The following is a 20,556-nucleotide window of genomic DNA, read 5'->3' as shown; positions in this document are numbered from 1 at the left end:
ATCGAGTATATCGCGTTTAAGATCAACCCGTTCATAGGCAATATCCATATCAGGATTGCGTACATTTGCCCGTTTGCAGTTAGTAAGACAGCTTGTTTTCAATTTTCAGTCTTGAGTATCGTGGCTAGATTTTTTCATTTATAAACCGAAATGAAATATACAAGTTTATTTGTATATGATGAATGCAACTAGCAACTGAAAAAAACGACAATTCAATCTTTGTCATCAATTTAATAATTTAGAAACGTACAGTTTAAACTTAAATTTGTGAAATCAAGATATACGCAAAATATCTTTTTTCAAATGTATTCCTTGTTCAATATAACCAGAGATGACACATTTTCAGTTAAAATACAATTTGAACGTGTGTCGCTCGTAATACGATACGTAATGCTGCTTGAGTGATGAAACTGTATAAACATACATTAACCAGCATGTGCACTTGCGCGTCTGGATATTTTGGATCATGTTTACGTATGCACAGTTATGGCCCATATTTAGCAAAAAGGGACTGTAAAACTGTGTAACACGTAAATCTATAGTAGTTTCGCTAGAAGGATGATACTTAACAAACACATTTTCAGCATGTAAATGTATACACTTAAGTATCTTGATGCATTTAACATGTAACCTTATTTAACAACCCTTTTTGCAAAACAACAACAACAAACTAATAGCATTAAAGCCTTTTGTCGCGTATAAAACACTAACTGTGTAACTGCAAGCTCGATTAGACGTGTCTTATATTAATATTAATCACCACGTGTTTTCCAAATTCGATAAGTGCTCTGCTGCATAAATTATCGCAATTCATCTAGGTTAAACCCGATGTAAAAGAGCTACACCCAATTAAAGAAACACTATTTATATTTCTAAATCACTCATCCAGTAACAGCTATTATATGACATATATCTATACATTTCAAAGGTATTATATTATTAAACACATTTGAATTAACAGTGGGCAAAAAAGAAAGATACGCCTTTTCTAGCGTTATTACGCCTTTTAAGCGTTTGTACGCCTTTCAGTTTGGCGTTATTACGCCTTTTTTAGCGTTATTACGTGTTTATTAACGTAATAATGTGTTTGTTGCGTTCTTACATGTATGTTATCGTAGTTACGCCTTTATTTACGTTAATACGACTTCGAACTCTTTTTTTTTAATTTTCAGAGGTACTAAGGGGCTTATGTACTTTTCTAATCTTAGTTCTTTGGACAATTTTCTGATTAGTCTGAATTTTCCAGTATGTATGCATAGAACTAACGCCACATTGTTTAGGAAAACTGGATACATATGTACTTTTTCCTGATTAGGAAACTATGTTTCCCAATAAGGAAACCTCTGAAACTGTCAATTCCGATAGTTTCCGATCGGGAAATTTGGTTTCTAATTCGGGAAACCACTGATTTTTCGTAGATTATACAAATTTTGCAACTATATTGAAAGAAAACCAGGCCATAAAAATTGCACGGTAAAAATTTAGATATGTATATCCTCTACAGAAAGTTAGTGTTAAAACATATTTTTTGTATATTAAAGTTTCCCCCCAGCCCATTTTCTGAACCCACAATAAAATTGCTGTTTTATTTCTCGATCGGGAATAAAAATGCAAACTTTTTCTATGAGTTTCCTGATAAGGAAAACAATATGGGGATTCGCCTAGTTTCCCGAACGGGAAGTTTCTTCCACTGATTTGACAGGAAAAGTTGCATCAAAACTTGAGAGTCGTCTTGAAGTGTTGCTTGGTGCTGTAAAACGTCGCGTGTCATGTCGTGCATAGCTTTGTTATTCGTGTGTCGACCTCAAATGCTACAGTCAAAATTAAAAACGAAGCGCGAAATTTCAAACGCCATTATACATTCTGTCGAGCAAATATCGCGGATAATATCGTGTGTCAAGTGTCGACTATGTGTAGATAACAGTTAAAGCGTCCCAAGTTTATATGACCTTAATAAGACTGAGTAAAAAATATCCCTAAATGGTCAAAACAGTATCAAGTTGAGTTAAAACGGCTTCCGAAATTTTTAGAACTGATTTAAATTGTGTTTTATATATAATTACTGCATATCTTCAATTTTATAAAATAAAATGCAAGATAATGCAAGCGTTTCATTACCGTGAAAGTAAAGGAATAATCAGACGAATGAAGAAATGATGTCGTAACATCACAGGGCCGTACCCAGGATTTTTTGACTGGGGGGGGGCCCAACCAGGAAGGGTTTGGGATGGGCTCCCCTCCCTATATATATATATATATATATATATATATATATATATATATATATTTTAATTTGGCACTTTGCAAGGTGAATTTTAATGCTTATAAAAATGGTGTTTTGTGATATGAATTGATGGAATATAACAAGTAAATCAGCACATTTCGGAGTCTTAAGCTTTAAACATTGGTGTGAATTCACAACAATATTAAAAGCTTTAGATTTCCGAAACTTACAGGTTTAAACTGACGATTATCCACATCAACTCTCGTATTGCTTCCACCATTTTTTTTCAAAAATCAATAACGTCACAGGTTTTTTTCTCTGATTTTTTGGGAAAGACCTTGCCTTGTTTTAAGGAAAAAAAAACGCCGAATTTTTGGGGGAAATAATGAAAGTCTTAAATAATCAATTTAACATATTTTACTGTTTTCAAACAAATTCAAGGCAACAGATAATTTAATTATACAATATTTTTCTACACTGGATCAGGTTAACTTATATAATGAGATCGATTTGTTGTTTCAATTTTCTTTTTTTTACCAATGAGCCATTAATAGGTTGACATTACTCAATTCTCGGTACTCAATTATCAATGCGGGGAATCACGTGGTCAGATTTGATAAAAAATGGCCGCCGATGCCTCGATTCAATGGGAAATTGAGTCTTCAAACAGGTACATCTACCTTATTACTTACTTGTTTTTAATCGGATAACGCCTATCATAGGGCCAGCCGGAACCGTTTTCCGCTGGTTGGTCTGAGTGTGGATGTAACTCATGGAATATTTCGCGATTTCCCGACGGAAAACTTTTAAAGACTCAATTTCTCCATCGAATCGAGGCATCGGCGGCCATTTTTGTTTATCAAATCTGACCACGTGATTCCCCGCATTGAATTATTTTAAATACTGAATTCTGCCAAATTTGTATCTGTTGCTCGGCAAATTTATGAATCTGTTTTTCTTTTCAACAGACATGTTAACTATCTCATCGTAGTCTTTTTCAGTGATTTCCTTGCAAAAATGATAAATACTAAGTTTAAATACCTTTGTCAGTGTTTTGTTCCGGTTCAAATTCAGGGCCCTATCTCAATGTAAAAAGTATATATTGGGACCAAAAAATTCCCAAATAAAAGGTTTCCAAAAAAAAAAAGTTAACTTTTATAGAGGAAAAATACGTCTAGGGGAAAGTGCCTTCTCAAAGAAGGAAAAAAAACCTGCTTCAGCAATTATCAGACCATATTCTACAACCTCCTGTAGCAGTTGCTTCCATTTGCTGCACTAATCAAAATACATGTTACATCAACCATCGATAGATGAAGCATTCATGATCACGATGGGGGACTGATCGGGATGTGTGTACAAGGCGATAAGAAAACATTGCCTAGGGGCTTATCTCGATTGGCGAGCGCTAATCCCCTTGTTTATCAGGGACAATAAAACATAGCTGCTCTTTTGTTTTGATGGAAAAGTGTACTGTGGGCCCTTGCACGAGAGAAAAAATTGCAGTGGGCCGATCATTTAAAAAAATCATAGTTCGACAGCCAGCTGGGGGAGCCCGGGCCCCTGGGCCCATGGCCTGGGTACGGGCCTGCATCACGGGATATGGTTATCATATACAATTATGCAGGTTAGACATTTAAGGTTGGAAAATAAACTATGTTTTAGTTTATATTTGGTCATTATAATTACAAATGTACACTGGTGTAAATGCTGCTATTAGACATTAAGCTGAATTACAAACGTATAACAGTTCTTATTTTTGTGAGATGTGATGGTCCTTATTGTTATTTGTTTAATGCAACAAAAACTAAGAAGACTATGATAAATCGCCAAAATCGGCAATAAGTGAAATTATACATTCAGTTTATTGTTATATATTTACCAAGTTTTTTAACCAAATAACAAAACATTTTCAGAACAATTATCAAGACAACTACGATTCTTGTAGCAGGATACAAATCTATTATATACCCGCTTTTAATGTATATATTAAAGAATATATTATTTTTCTGGTTGATATATACAAATTTACAAGAAAAAAGCAATACCCAACAGTGTTATGTTTCAAAGCAGCACTGTTATCTTAATTGTCTATTTTAGCATCTGCTTTCATACATATTATAAATATTGATTTTATGCGGCAAAAATGGTGACATTACAAGAAACAGATGACATTACCAGCAACAATCAGTCACATATGAACAATACAAAAATAATATATACAATATTGTACACAACTTTCTCAATCTTAAGTGCATTCATAAAACATCATGCCTACAAAACAGAAGCAGACATCAGACAGATATGTTGCATGCCATGCAAAAATATATTAGTGATTCGGTATTCTTAATAAATGTGTTGTTATACATACGTAAATATCGTCAGTTCTCTAATAAATGCCTACCGAGGCATTAGACTAATTAGAGGTCTTAATAATTTGATTATTCAATATATACAATAACAAGAGAATTATAATAATTTGACTGTGTAGCTCAACATTTAAGTCAAATGTGAACCTTCTGCATAATTTTTCATTGACCAAACAAGCAAACAAAAGCATGTAATCTCTATATATTTTAGACAAAAAATGGGCCTTTATTTAGGTAGGGGCATTTATTGGTGAAAATACAGTATCTTAAGAAGCAAACTATTAGAATTGGAACCAGACAACTAAAATCATCTGATTACAAACAAAAACATTAATATATTGAAGATTCCAAGTGATTCATTTTAATAATACTTTGTAGTAAGTATTTAAATAAAACAGGGTTTCTTAAATCATTATTAATTAAAACTTCTCCTATTTTACTCATAATAAACATGCAACTTTTAAATATGATAACTTCAGTATCAGAGTAGCAGAAATTTAAGAATAATATTTGAGTATATTTGCTACTGAAAAGACATGCAACAAATTAATGAAGAAAACACACCATGAAAAATACAATTGAAATACAAAATATTGTTCAAAAATAATTTTATCTTTCATAAAATGCAAATGTATTGCTGCCCTAGTGAAGCCGGTTAGTGATTGCCCATCCTTGGTTAGTACTCCAAAAAATCACTGAAAATAATCAAGAAAACAAGGCTTGTTCAAAGACTGGCATGCAAGCATTCTGGGTAATTGTTGCTACGACTACACAAGTATGCTTTCTTAATTTTAGTTTTCTCTTAACTGGACGGACGAATCAGCGCATTATTGTAACCAGAATTGTTTAACATTTATTTGTGTTGATTCCAAACATATTACTAGTTATTACTTGTGAACCTCGAATATCTATGACAATTATTAATTATTCTGACATAATTTCAAATATATTTTGGCCGTGCTCTGGGAAACTGGTCTTAACCCATTTATGCCCAGTGGACTCTCCCATCCTTCTAAATTGGATCAATTTATTTCGAAGTTAGGGATGTCTAGTATACTTATTTCTATATTTAGAATATTTATTACTGAAAATCCTTTTAGCAAACAGCGCAGACCCAGATGAGACGCCGCATCATGTGGCGTCTCATCCGGGTCTACGCTGTTTGCAATGTCCTTTTTTCAGGACGCTAGGCATAAATGGGTAAATGTATGCACGTAATGTGTTGTCAGAGATAAGCTGGTGTAGTCCGCTGAGCCTGTCAACAAAGAATCAAAGCAGTAACTTGTAATTGAGGACTATAAAAGGCAATATATGATAAACTTGTTTTGACTGAAATAAATGTTAAGAGGATAGCGTATCAAATTAAGGTAAATTAAAATTCAGAGTGTGTTATTTCTCAAGATCCATATACAAAGTTTAAAACAAATTTTCTGGTTCTTAGCTTAAAGATTATTTTTTACAAACTGTTGTTGTTGAAGTAGTGGCAATACATGGAAATGGTGTTAGCACTAGCAAAACTATAATTGATCAACCAAAAATGGTTTGCAATCAACAGAAACAAAAAGTTGATAAAAGTGACCCAAGTAAAGCCAAAGTTAGAACCATTTCAGCAGAAAACTGTTAGAAATGATGCAAGGCAGATTATTATGATGACTTATACAAACTTTGAGTGATAAATGGGAACAGAACAAGTGAGTAATTGTGAATGAAACCACTGTTTGATAGAACATGAAAAGAGATGAGATTTGAGTTAACAGCATTGATCTATGCTGTGTGAAGTTTATGAAGTAAGTTAACTCCAAAGAACTGACAAATGTCACCGCTTGACACAAAAGATTCACCATATTCAATGTTGCACAATTAAAGATTTATAAAATCATAATACTGAATGCAAAGTTGTTCAAACTTGATCACGCTTAATGCACACTTCTAGTCTGCTTTCCTTTGAACTGTTCATAACCTGTTTTCTGAGACATAGTAACATTTTTCAAGTAGATTTTTGATAGTTAACATTTTTTTCTTGGAGTTGTCAACAGCTTATGTGATGCCATCTGCCTCAGCAACAGATAAGGACAGGTCAGAAAAGCTGACCCCCTTGAAGCTCTCTGAAGAATCCTTGCGATCCATTGACGAAAACTTTCGCTTTCGACGCTTTGTTATTCGATCCGACGGAATCTTGCTCACAAAAGGTGACCTCAAATGTTCTGGAATGTTCAGTTGACTTGACATCTTCAGAGGCGTTATTTCAGAGACACACTTTTCCCTAGAAATGAGAGGTTCCACCTCATTTCCCTCACCGGTTTCGGCTTCATGTAAATTTTCCTTTCTAAATAATTCATGGTCATTACATTTTTCATTTTCTTTTTCATCTGCGTCATCAACATTCGTTGGAGTGTGCAAAAATGATGACAGTTTCAATTTTTTCTGAATTCTTATCCTTAAGTTAGGCTTCTTGACTGCGGATTGATTTTGTTCTGGTGTTTCTGGTACAAAATCTGGGTTCATCTCATCGGAACAATTCTTTGCAGTCTTTCTAGGAGGAGAGTTTTCATCAATTCCAAATTCAAGATTGTCCAACAAAAATGATTTGGCAGAAGAATATTTAAATTTAGCATCTGATGCCTCAGCATGAGTGTTGCATTTTGTCTCTGAAATGTTCTCTGGTTGTTTGGTGGTCAACAAATCTTGATGTTTGCTTTCATCGCTTTGAGAAAAGCAAGCATTTTGGTTGCTGGCATCATCACAAATAACATGATTTATTTCAGTCAAAAGAACTTGTATATCTTCATGACATCTTTCATCTTCAACCATTACTGGCTCATCTTGTGATGCTGCAGGTTTCAAAGTCCTTTGAATACCCCTTGTTGGACAATTGTCTTTATGAACAATACCATCATCAGCTGTTTCTTCTGACTGCTCATAATAATTGGAATCATATGTATCATAATGTTTGAAATATTCTGTGCATTCTGCATCACTGGAGCCACTTAAAGACACAGTTTCATCTGGATCATTCTCCAACAAGCCTAAATATAACTGTGAATGGACAGTTGCCTGGCTAATATCCCTAGCAACCAAACGGTCAAGGTCATTGTTTTGAAGGTCAGGTTTAACTTTCTCAACGAGTGAACTTAACAGTGATGCAAAACATCCCTCACTTAATCCACAGTTTTGATTGGACGACTGATCAGGGCTGCAGTCATGAAGGTCACACTGGGGGTCAAGGTCACTGGTTTCAAGGTCGCTGGTAGAAGAATGAAGGTAAAGGTCACACAGACACACAATGCTACATGCATTGGCTTTGCAGTGGATGTATTTAAACTAATCTTGAATCATTGTCTTGTTGAACTGAAACAATAGTAAACATTATTACCAATTAAATTAATGGTCATATCCATGTTCTTTATTGTTGCCACTATGTTTTGAAATTAAAAAAAGAATCATTTAATGATATATTATATTTAAATCCATAGTTCTTATTTTCTATCTTTTGCTTTTTATTCCATACAACAACTGCAAAGCCATTCATGCCAACAAAACATTCAACTAATGCTACGTCAAGACATGTATGCTACCATAACATCATGCAAACAGTTACAATCACGCCTACACCAAATGTCCTAAAATGTACATATTTAATTCGATTGGTAAACTTCTTCATACGTTGAATTAAGAGTTATCATGAAATGGGTATAAAAGTTTTAGTAACTAATAACTCTTTTTCCCAAGGCATTGTTTCTGGAATTCACAAACAAAAATCTAATTATGAATTGTTTTTACATGTCCAATGTTCAGCACATTTTATTCAGGACAATAAAGAGGTAAGATGGTGACAATGAATTTAAGGACAGCCATGAAAAACACATGTTACAATGACAGATGTCCATAGCTGTTTGTTAGTAGACACTCTACAAATACTGAGATTGTTTGAGTGAAGACTCAGAATTACCTAAGAGGATCGATTTATACTAGCACCTTCCCTGGATCAACAAGTAACACATGGTCACTAAAATGGCAACCAACTTCAGTTAATCCTATATTTTCAAATATCTGCTAAAGTGTTTAATTAAACCAAATAGCTGCTAAGAATGTATTCCATGATTGGGAGAGGTCCATTAACAAAAATTGCTCAACGAAGTCGAAAGTTTTGACACCTGTTAAAATGACCACACATTCATCAAATATCAATAATTTGTACTGAAATATTGCATGATATCAAAACTTCTGATTGATTTTATTTCCAAGATCTGCAATGAATACATATTTCATGAGTGTATGCATGCTTTTTTGTGAACACACAACAATGTATAGTAAATTGCTATTATTAAATTTTGCACTCAAGTTTAATCAGAATTCATTAAGGAGATTATTTAGAAAATCGAAATACAATAAAGAAGTGATACAGTTAAACAACAGCAAGATGTTCATACAACATGTACATCATCAAAATCAACCAAAAGTTTATGCCAATATGTATATATTTTCAATATCATTTCTTATTGTTTAATAAAACTAATTTTGCACACTTATTAATGCACTTCCATGAAATAATGTTATCCCAAGTGTGACAATCTCCAAAAATTAAGAAAATTAAGTAAATATCAATGAAACATTCTCTGTCTTCTGCATAAACAATCAACAAGAAGCAAATATTTACAGTACGGGCAGATCTTAAAGTTAAATGGTTGCATGATGTTGGCAAAAACAAGAAATAAATACCAATTCTTACCAAAGTACAGACAAGTTAATATTTTTCATTGAAAAACAAATAGACTCTCGTTTATAGATAATAACATCTCTTTCTTGCAAATATATTATTAAATACAAATGGAAAAGTCTTAAAAACCCAACGGGAATGGGTTGAAGCATCTGTTGCATTTTACATAATATACATGTACAAAACATAATACTGTGTTAAATAAACACTGATGCCCCACAAGGAAGCCTCGTCAATATCAATTAACTAAAAATGAAGTCAGGGGATTGAGTGTTGTGAGGGTTTAAACCTTTCCCACTCAGAAGTAAAGTGAAAATGGCTTTTGCAACCAGCATAAAACCAGAATCGCCTGCGAATAACTCGCAGTCTGTTCAGGTTTAATGCTGTTTGCTGCTTATCAGTATCTAAGGGTAGGAAATAAAGACTTTAAAACTTGAATTCAGTAAAAAAGTTATTGAATTAAATTTAATTTTCTATCGGACTACAAATGCATTAAAATATGTATCTAAGTGGTAAAGGGTTAATAAACCAAACAACGGGCTGTTTAAAAAAATACTGAGGTCAAAGTAAGGTCAGGGGGTATTGGTGAGTTGAAAGTTTGATGGAAGTATCAAAACTTTGTAGTAAGCAGTATTGATTTCAATCTAACAGTCAATTTGGATTTACCAAGAATATTGATCTTCTGAATGAGTCTAAAAGAATGTAAATGTCATGTTCAAATTGCGATCAGGTGATGTAAACAAGAGCTGTCAGAGGACAGCGCGCTCGACTATTCGAGTGCTTGACAGTATAACGTAAGATATCATGGGGAAATTGTTCATATTCAAAAATTTATTAGAAGATCTTTCAAAAATATAAATATTTTTTTTTTTTTTTTTTTTTGGGGGGGGGGGGGGATGAAAGTGGGTATAATGTGGGGTGTGGTAATTTATTAGATGATGTTTAAAATAAAAAAAATTGGGGGGGGGGGGTAGGGGGGAGGGGGTGTGGGGGTGAGAGGGGGGTATAATGTGGGGTTTTGTAATTTATGAGATGATGTTTAAAAACAACAACAAAAAATTATTTTTTTTGGTGGGGGGGAGGTTGGGGGGGGGAGGGATTCTGGGTAGGGGCGTGGGGTATTGTTTGGGTGTATGCAAGTATGCAAAATATAAAAGCAATATGTCACTGATATAGGAAATATTTGGGGTAGTACACAAACTATAACATAGATAAATCAATAATCTGCATATTCTCAGTATAAAAGGGGCAATAATTATGTCAAAATACTTGATACAGTTGTCTGCTCTTGTTTATAGCTTAGGGTCATGATGGTAAACAAGTATGCAAAATATGAAAGCAATACGTAAAGGGACATTGAGACATTGAAAATATTTGGGGTAGTGCGCAAACTTTAACATTTGCTGCATATTTTAATTGGAAAAGGGGCCATAATTATGAAAATATGCTTGAAAGAGTTGTCTGCTCTTGTTTATGGGTTGGGGTCATCTTGGTAAACAAGTATGCAAAATATAAAAGCAATATGTCAAAGGATACAGGAAATATTTGGGGTAGTACCCAAACTATAACATAGATATATCAATAATATGCATATTCTAAGTATAAAAGGGGCAATAATTCTGTCAAAATACTTGATACAGTTGTCTGCTCTTGTTTATAGGTTGGGGTCATGATGGTAAACAAATATGCAAAATATGAAAGCAATACGTAAAGGGACATTGAAAATATTTGGGGTAGTACGCAAACTTTAACATTTGCTGCATATTCTAAGTGGAAAAGGGGCCATAATTATAAAAAAATGCTTGATAGAGTTGTCTGCTCTTGTTTATAGGTTGGGGTCATGTTGGTAAACAAGTATGCAAAATATGAAAGCAATATGTCAAGGGAAAATGAAAATAATTGGGGTAGTATGAAAACTTTAACATTTGCACGCAGACGCCGGGTTGAGTAAGATAGCTCCACTATATATATTTCATATATAAAAGTCGAGCTAAAAACCACATTCATACATATATCAAAGTACTGTAGTGAGTGTTATTGATGCTATATGAAATAATTCATTGAGGATTTACCATTAATGGACTGCCAAACAGTTGATCAAACAGACAGGCCAAAACTCCTCAGCATCAATAGATTCCAAAGACATAAAAATATGTTTTACAACATCATAATGTCTTTTTTTTTCAAGTACTGAATATCATTTCCTTGATCAAACTATTATATCACTCTATCAATTTATGAGATATCCTTATCACTATAAATGACCCAACTTCAACAACATCAAAATGTATTTTTCCATGTACTGAATATCTTTTCCTAGATCCAACTATTATACAACTCTGTCAATGTATAAGACATCCTTATCGCAATGAAGGATCCAACACTATGAAAGTGGACAATCACCTTGAGGGATGTGAGTTTGGTATACGTTGAGGCTGACCACGTAGATGGACCTGCCGTTGTCGTGACAAGAAAGCCTGGCCAGTGGAGTTCTCCAATCGATCTACAGCAGCCTGTCGGTTCAAGTTAATACCCTGCAATATATATTGCAATATTATTATGATAAAATATATAACGATAACTGGAAAATATGGTTTCATCCGCCTGTCTATGCAAGGTAATATCCTGCCATACATATAGCCACATTATTACAATAAAACCTTATTAAATTATGATTTCATACATGCACTGTTATTTTTTTAGATTTGAAGTAGTGGTACAAGCGCAAAGGAAACAATTTAGGATTCAGCAAAGCATAGCCTATTATGCATTCTAAAGCATCCACATGAAGTATTTTGCATACAAACTAATATATTTACCACTTTATAGGAAATACAGAGTAAAATATAATAACATTTTACTTCATGTTTCCTGTCTTAAAATAGCATTTCAAAAACTGAACTTTATTCAAACAACTGTAATTTTTTGGGTTGAACATTTGCAACATCCTTTGATTTTAATATCTATCCGTTTCTTTATCTAATCAGTAAGGGTCTCATGCTTTAAATGAAACTTATCATGTTTTGCCCCAAAAACGTTTGAGAAAACTCTGAAATGGTAAAACGTAATATAAAAGTTGCTTTTAATGAAATGTGTGTCCATACCCTATGTTTGTTTATTACATTCCCGTTGCAACACTCTGATAGCTGCTTTAAAATACTCTGAATACTGCATTGTGAGTTGGGTTCACTATTATAACGTAGGTTTCAAACAATACCCTTGTATAGGCTTTCCCATAACTACTAACTATCCCTTTAAATTAACTCCTGTGATTACATCATACATAATCAACTGCCATACCATATCGTATAGCCATTCATATTAAGGATGTGGCTTTTGATAATGATGAACAAGTAAAATGAGCTTTGTAATTAAACAAAATCTGATACAAATATTTATAACAATTTATTTATGATGTCACTGAATGTATGAACTGATAACATCAATTTGAAATCGTATAATGTTCATAAAGCGACTGTTTAAGGTTTTACAGGGCCTTTTTCCAAAGAAAAAGACCCCACTTGTCTAGTACTATTGTTTAATTTATCTCTATCACGTGTTTTCAAGAAGATTTTTGGTTTACTTTCTGTTGCTGAGCCTATCGACAATGCCAATGTCCCATCTAATCATATCAACATACAATTAGAACAATACTGCTAATATGATGCTAATATGATGCAATTCAAAGATTTTGTTCTTGATTTGTGAAAAGGGCCTGGCCTTCCACTATGGGGAAAAAATTATCGACAAAACTGAAAATTGCTTCATTTTAAAGAAATTCTCTTGGGGGAAGGGGCTTTTCTCTTTGGGAAAGGGGTCTTTCTCTACAGGGATGGGGATTTTCTTTTGAAGGTAGGGACCTTTAAAAAGGCCCTTGCTAAAGAAGGTAAAAAGGCCTTTCAATTGTGCAATATTGATAACGCTAAGGATCTGCATGTGATCACAACTAACAAGCCAAACAGAGTACATACCAGATTGTACCAGGCTGACACCATCATCTTCTCCTCCTGCTCAAACGTGTTCTTCGTCTTCTCATGCTCCTTCTGTGAAAGAAAAAAAACACGAATGAGGTGTCATTCATAAAATTGTAATAATGAAATAACAAGATGTGTTTGTGAAACACAATGTCCCCCTATATGACGTTTGACTTTGTAGGATGACCTTGACCATGACCCTTCACCACTCAAAATGTGCAGTTCCATGAGATACACATGCATTTCAAATATAAAATTGCTAGCTTCAATATTGCAGAAGTGACATTACATGAGCAATTTTGACCCATATATTTGACCTTGAAGGATGACCTTGACCTTTTACCACTAAAAATGTGCAGCTGCATGAGATACACATGCATGCCAAATATCAAGTTGCTATCTTCAATATTGCAAAAGTATTCATAAAATTAGCGTTTTGGGCCACATATATTTGACCTCTGACCTTGAAGGATGACCTTGACCTTTCACCACTCAAAATGTGCAGCTCCATGAGATACACATGCATGCCAAATATCAAGTTGCTATCTTCAATATTGCAAAAGTACTCATAAAATGAGCGATTTTGGCCACATATATTTGACATCTGACCTTGAAGGATGACCTTGACCTTTCACCACTCAAAATGTGCAGCTCCATGAGATACACATGCATCCCAAATATCAAGTTGCTATCTTGAATATTGAAATACTGCAAAAGTGTACATTAAATGAGCGATTTTGACCCATATATTTGACCTTTGACCTTATAGGATGACCTTGACCTTTCACCACTCAAAATGTGCAGCTCCATGAGACACATATGCATGCCAAATATCAAGTTTCTATCTTCAATATTGCAAAAGTTCTTGCAAATGTTAAAGTTGGCGCAAACCAACCAACAGACCAACCAACAGACCAACAGACAGGGCAAAAACAATATGTCCCCCTAGATAGTAGAGGAAATCAGAATCAGAGAATATTATGACGTTTTCATATATTGTAATAATACACTGATTCAGATTTATTATAGGGCATGTATCAATAGGATTATTTTGGCTGATCGACTGATCTCTTTTGAATAACAAGAGCACCGCCTTGCGGGTGCAGACCGCTCATCTATTTTCTTTTTAAAGGTGAAGGGACTCTCATTTTCAATCACAAAGGAGGGAGGGGTGGAGTGAAGAGCGGTGCATTGTGTGGGGGTGTGGACATTTATTACATTTTCTTCCAAAAATGCGAAAAAAAGGAAAAAAAAAATCGGGGGGGGGGGGGGGTGGGGGGGTGGGGGGGGGTGGGGGGGGAGATTCTTGGGTGCGATGGTTGGACGGTATTTCAAACATAAAATAATAAAAATAAATATTTGTGTTTTTTAACCGTTTCATAAAAAAAAATGGGGGGGGGGCGAGGTGGGGGGGGTATAGTGTGAGGGTGTGGTGGTAATTTGTGAGATGATCTTAAAAAAAAAAAAAAAAAATAGGGGGGGGGGGGGATTCGGGTGGGGGGAGGGGGGGGTGGGGGGGGATTCTTGGGTGCGATGGTTGGACGGTATTTCAAACATAAAATAATCAAAATAAATAGTTTTGTTTTTTAACCGTTTAAAAAAAAAATTGGGGAGGGGGTGGGGTGGGGGGGGGGTATAGTGTGAGAGTGTGGTGGTCATTTGTGAGATGATCTTAAAAAAAAAAAAAAAAAAAAAAAAAAAAAATAGGGGGGGGGGTTGTGGGGGGGGGGGGGGGGGGCACGGGCGAGTCTATTGTGGTATGTCAGGTAAGAGTAGTTTTGTCAAAGTATCAATCAAATCTAATCATAAATAAAGAAGTTATGGCAATTTTAGAGAAATTTAATAATTTGACCTTGAGAGTCAAGGTCATTCAAAGGTCAAGGTAAAATTCAACTTGCCAGGTACAGTAACCTCATGATAGCATGAAAGTATTTGAAGTTTGAAAGCAATAGCCTTGATACTTAAGAAGTAAAGTGGATCGAAACACAAAATTTAACCATATATTCAAAGTTACTAAGTCAAAAAAGGGCCATAATTCCGTAAAAATGACATCCAGAGTTATGCAACTTGTCCTTTTACTGTACCCTTATGATAGTTTGCGAGTGTTCCAAGAATGATAGCAATATCTATGATACTTTAGGGGTAAAGTGGACCAAAACACAAAACTTAACCAAACTTTCAATTTTCTAAGTATAAAGGGCCCATAATTCCGTCCAAATGCCAGTCAGAGTTACATAACTTTGCCTGCACAGTCCCCTTACGGTAGTTAGTAAGTGTTGCAAGTATGAAAGCAATAGCTTTGATACTTAAGGAATAAAATGGACCTTAACACAAAACTTAACCAAAATTTTCAATTTTCTAAGTATAAAAAGGGCACATAATTCTGTCAAAATGAAAGCCAGAGTTATCTAACTTTGCGTGCCCAGTCCCCTCATGATAGTAAGTAAGTGTACCAAGTTTGAATGCAATAGCATTGATACTTTCTGAAAAAAGTGGACCTAAACGCAAAACTTAACCAAAATTTTCAATTTTCTAAGTATAAAAAGGGCACATAATTCAGTCAAAATGCACGCCAGAGTTATCTAACTTTGCCTGCCCAGTCCCCTCATGATAGTAAGTAAGTGTACCAAGTTTGAATGCAATAGCATTGATACTTTCTGAGAAAAGTGGACCTAAACGCAAAACTTAACCGGACGCCGACGCCGACGCCGACGCAGACGCCGACGCCGACGCCGACGCCAAGGTGATGACAATAGCTCATAATTTTTTTTCAAAAAATAGATGAGCTAAAAATTGATTATTTATTGAAGCAATAAATATCCTCTACATAATAATTTGAGGAGTCTGAAAGTGTTGTATCACATTTCTTTATGAGCTACATTCGTTTCGCAATCATCCCTGTATAAACTGTCCATACATTAATCTGCTTCACTTACCCCAATTTTAAACAAGGTATCTCACCTGAGGAAATTGAAACTACACTGTTGCAGATTGAGTGACGTTGATATTATATTTGTGGCTTTTATCTATGTTGTTTAACTCTGTTTGCTACAGATTTGAAATGGTCTGAGACATTATTATTAAAAAATATAAAGTCTTTACTTTAAAAATATTTTAAAACAAAACGAAAACACAAGTACCAGGTAACCCCAATTTTTTCCCCAGAGGCTCATTTTGAAAAAGCTTAGAAGAGGACCACCATTAGATTGGTAACCTCCCCTTATCTATCGCATTCTCTCTATATAGGGATCGGTACAAGCTAATTTTACCGGTCTAAAATTGACCAGTTATTTTTAGAAACATATCGCGAGATTATTCGAGGTTCAGGGGAAGTAATCCATGTAACATTTCTGGTTTATTTTCCCGAACTTTTTGACAGCTGACAGGTAAGAATAAAAGCTCCTTCTAGTCAAATAAGATTCATAATACATATGCAACTTGAATACTACATGATACATAATATCCTCGGGTTACTTAAAAGTGGAAATTCTTGATTTGTGAGCATGTGATTCTTTGTATTAAAATGTGACGTCACAATGTTTATGTTTGCGCGTGGTATTTCCCATAAAATAGTTATAAACCACGCTCCGTTTGATCGTCGTGTTATCCAATTAAAATGGCCGATACATTAGCCTGTACCTGTTGTATATTATAGTCAACAGAGTCAACAGTTATCTTCAACGGGGAACCAGTAAAGACCACCATATGATGTCACACAGCAAGTATTTAACACCTAAGCTTTGCAGGTAATATACTCTGTAAGTCTAAATAAATCATTTGACCCAGGGGTGCACTTAATTTTTACCCAGTAGGGCATGATTTGAACCAACTAAGTAGTGACAAACTGTACAATATTACACACCAAATATTAAACCCTTTTACCCTAACGGTTTCAGAGAAGTTTTTTTGTATACAAGACTATTTAAATTATTTCACCTCTGAAGCGTGTACAAACTTATCAGAAGACCACTGATATACAATTAGAACAGTACTGCTAATACGATGTTTATATGATGCAATACAATATTTTTCTTCTGGATTTGAGGAAAGGGCCTGGCCTTCCAATTTGGGGCAAGTTATTGACAAAACTAAACAAGAGATGTGTTTGTCAGAAACACAATGCCCCCTATTGCGCCATATATTTGACCTTTGACCTTGATGGATGACCTTGACCTTTTACCACTCAAAATGTGCAGCTCCATGAGATACACTTGCAATGCAAATATCAAGTTGCTATCTTCAATATTGCAAAAGTTAACCCAAAACTTTAACCAAGGTTAAAGTATTGGGACAAACACAATGAATGACAGACAGGCAGGCCAAAAACAATATGCCCCCGATCTTTCGATCCAGGGGCATAAAAAGGGGAAGACATCACATTTCAACTTGACAATATTCTGTGATTTTGCAAACTTAACACTTGTTTATGATTGTGCAAACCTTGAGCTGTTCTATGATTTTGTCCTTCTCCTGAAGCTGTTGGTCCTTCTCACTCAGCTGCTGCTTAAGAGTCTGCACTTCTGGGTAGAAGCTGCCTGTGGTCTTTAGTTTGGCCTCCTGACTCGTTATCACCTGAAGTGAATGTTGATTATGGGAAAACTAGGCTGTATGCGTGTAAGTAAAGTGTCATCCCAAATAAGCTAATCAGGGACGACATTTTCCACTTAAATGGATTTTTCTTTTATATGATGTCTTTTCTCAACAAGAATCCAGTCAAGGCAGAAAATGTCATCTATGATTAGCCTGTGCTGACTAGTTTAATCATGATGTAATAATCTTGACCATGATGTGTTTCTTAAAATCAATTTATTCTTGAGTTAGTTAGTGGAAACTCATGTTCTACTTTTAAACTACTAACCTTGACCCCACCCCTTTCATTCACAATATCAAAAGAGGTCTTGATATATGATTTTAAGGTTGAAGTAGGATTAAAATATGTAAATTCATTCTCAAGGTTTCAAGTAAAAACCACTGTAAGAAAATACCAAAATTTGCCACTGTCTGACCGACAATATAACTCTTATCAAAAGACACAAATATTCCTGCAATGTTTTTTTCAAACATTCTTAAAACAAATCAAGCACAGGCATAAAAATCACTCACAGCTCTAGCTTTATCGAAGTACTTGTTATATTTCTCCCTCATGACCCTCTTCTCCTCCTCTTTGCGCTCCACGTCCTCCCTCAACCTTCTGATCTCCTCTCCGTGAGACTTCAGCTGGTTCTGTACCTCTGCTAAACCGTCACGCTCATTCTGAATGATGCGGTCTTTCTGCTGAGTCAGTGATACCTGCTCATCGAGTTTCTTTCGCAGCTCTGCCAGTTCGTTGGATGAGACTGTTGCCTTGGTCATCTCCTGGAGGTCTTCTATTCTCGCTTCAAGTTCCATTATTTTCTGATTGGCTAGTCTGAAACAATGAGAACATTTTTTTCAAATTAAGTTTTTTTGTAAGAAAAATCAAAAAAAAAATCGCAAATGGACAACAAATTTCTTCTGATTCATCTGACATTGTTATTTATTAATAATTAACCTGATTTATGGAAACACATTTGAACCTGCTGATAAAACTTTGTATTAGAATGTTATTAATGATCAAAAGAACCCATTTAACATGGTAATAGGACTTGGTAATAAATAATCACTAGAATTCATTAAACTTGCTTATAGAACCTAACATAGATTGAAATAATTTTAATATCAAACAATAATCTGTATAACTCGTCATAAACATGATCATTTGTATACAGCAGTTTCTTGATACTTGAGCATCGTTCTGGGAAAACTATTGTCAATGCCTAAGCGTAAAGTTTCGTCAAATATAAGCCATGCCATCCATACAGACTCATCAGCGAAAACACTTTCTGCCTGTATGGTATTTCCCATTTAAAGGAAGTATATTCTTAGCTTCCAGTTAAGAGGAAAGTGTCGTCCCTTATTAGCCTGTGTGGACTTCACAGGCTAATCTGAATGGACACTTTACGCACATGAATAAAGCTCAGTTTTTCCAGAACAAGGCTCATTTTACTAACCTCACTTCTGTTTCTAGTTCATTCTTTCTAACATTTGCATCATCCAGCATTGTCTGTAGAACTGTTGTTTGGTCTCCATTGTTGTCACCAGAGTCATTTAATCTCAGCATTTTATTCTCATGTTCCAGACGCAAAAGTTTTTCTCTGTAAATAAACATGGCATAATGGTTAAAAACAAAGGGTTAGCATGTAAATACTATATGCATCAACAAAAACACTCTTTAAATAAATTTTGTTAAACCATTACCCAGGTCATACAACTGTGTTCATGTAATATTGTGGAAACAATTTGATTTATTTCGCAGAGATACTGCACACAATTCTTTAGAGTTCTGTGAAGACACACAAATGGTGATGAGACATGTAATTTTAGCAAACATGTTTTAACAACCAAGCTTTTACATAAAATATAAATATAGATAAATATAAAACTGACCCTGTGAAATTTGAGGGAACGAGGTAACCTTAGTTAACAAGAATATTGAATAGAGTGAAAGCCATTAAGGCATATGGACCTTGTTCTGAGAAAACTGGGCTGAATGCATGTGTGTAAAGTGTCATCCCAGATTGGCCTGAGCAGTCACCACAGACTAATCAGGGACACTGTCTGCTTTTAAGGTATCTTTTGTTTAAAGGCAGCCTGTTCAAAAACCAAATCCAGTACAGACGGTTAGTGTCCTCCCTGATTGACCCCTGCTGACTGCACAGGCTAATCTGGGAATTTGTGGGTCAGTCAACACAAGAAATCAATGAATGAAATGAAAATTAATGTCCCACAAATAATATTTATTTGAATGCATTTGATTTCAGTTGGTAGTGAATACATCTCCATCTGTGAGGTCTTTGAGAGGTAAAATTACACATCTTTTTTTAACAACAAATCTTCAATTTCTCAAGGGCACATTATACCAGTTTAGGAATTTGACCTCATTCACTCATCAAACAACACATCAAAGATCTTTCAAGAGAAGCGAAAGCATAATTATACTGTTAAATCATTTACATTCATTTACATACATGAAATTTCCTGGTTTAAAACCCCCGAAACATTTTTGTTGTAATGTAAATTCACAGATGTTTGTTAATGGGATAAAAAATTACGTAACTTTCTTGGTAAGTCAAACCACAAAATAAATGATAAACAAGGGACAAAATTGTCACAAAACCAGGTTTTCATTGTGAAAAAAAAATCTGATAAAGGGAGAAAACTCAAACTGACCTTTTGAAATGAAAAAAAAAATTAACC

The 20,556-nt window shown here is 34.7% G+C and overlaps 1 protein-coding gene across 3 annotated transcripts in view; it reads right to left on the bottom strand.

Annotated features, from left to right (window-relative positions):
- Positions 1-4,063: 4,063 nt before the first annotated feature.
- The window catches only part of LOC127861437 (protein Hook homolog 3-like), a 75,894-nt gene continuing 59,401 nt past the window's right edge, over positions 4,064-20,556 (bottom strand). Inside the window, exons 15-20 of one of the 3 annotated variants that reach the window (XM_052399910.1) lie at positions 19,311-19,454; positions 18,385-18,688; positions 17,722-17,853; positions 13,279-13,350; positions 11,711-11,841; positions 4,064-5,285 (exon numbers count right to left, since the gene is read on the bottom strand). In XM_052399910.1, coding sequence (XP_052255870.1) covers positions 5,267-5,285; positions 11,711-11,841; positions 13,279-13,350; positions 17,722-17,853; positions 18,385-18,688; positions 19,311-19,454 — 802 coding nt within the window. In that variant the 3' untranslated portion in view covers positions 4,064-5,266. Of the gene's footprint in view, positions 5,286-5,430; positions 7,939-11,710; positions 11,842-13,278; positions 13,351-17,721; positions 17,854-18,384; positions 18,689-19,310; positions 19,455-20,556 lie in introns of those variants that run through there. The other 2 variants (XM_052399909.1, XM_052399911.1) reach the window with 2 other exon arrangements.

Source organism: Dreissena polymorpha, chromosome 16 (genome assembly GCF_020536995.1).
Source record: "Dreissena polymorpha isolate Duluth1 chromosome 16, UMN_Dpol_1.0, whole genome shotgun sequence".
Taxonomy (NCBI): domain Eukaryota; kingdom Metazoa; phylum Mollusca; class Bivalvia; order Myida; family Dreissenidae; genus Dreissena; species Dreissena polymorpha.
This window is presented reverse-complemented; position numbering and strand designations above follow the sequence as displayed.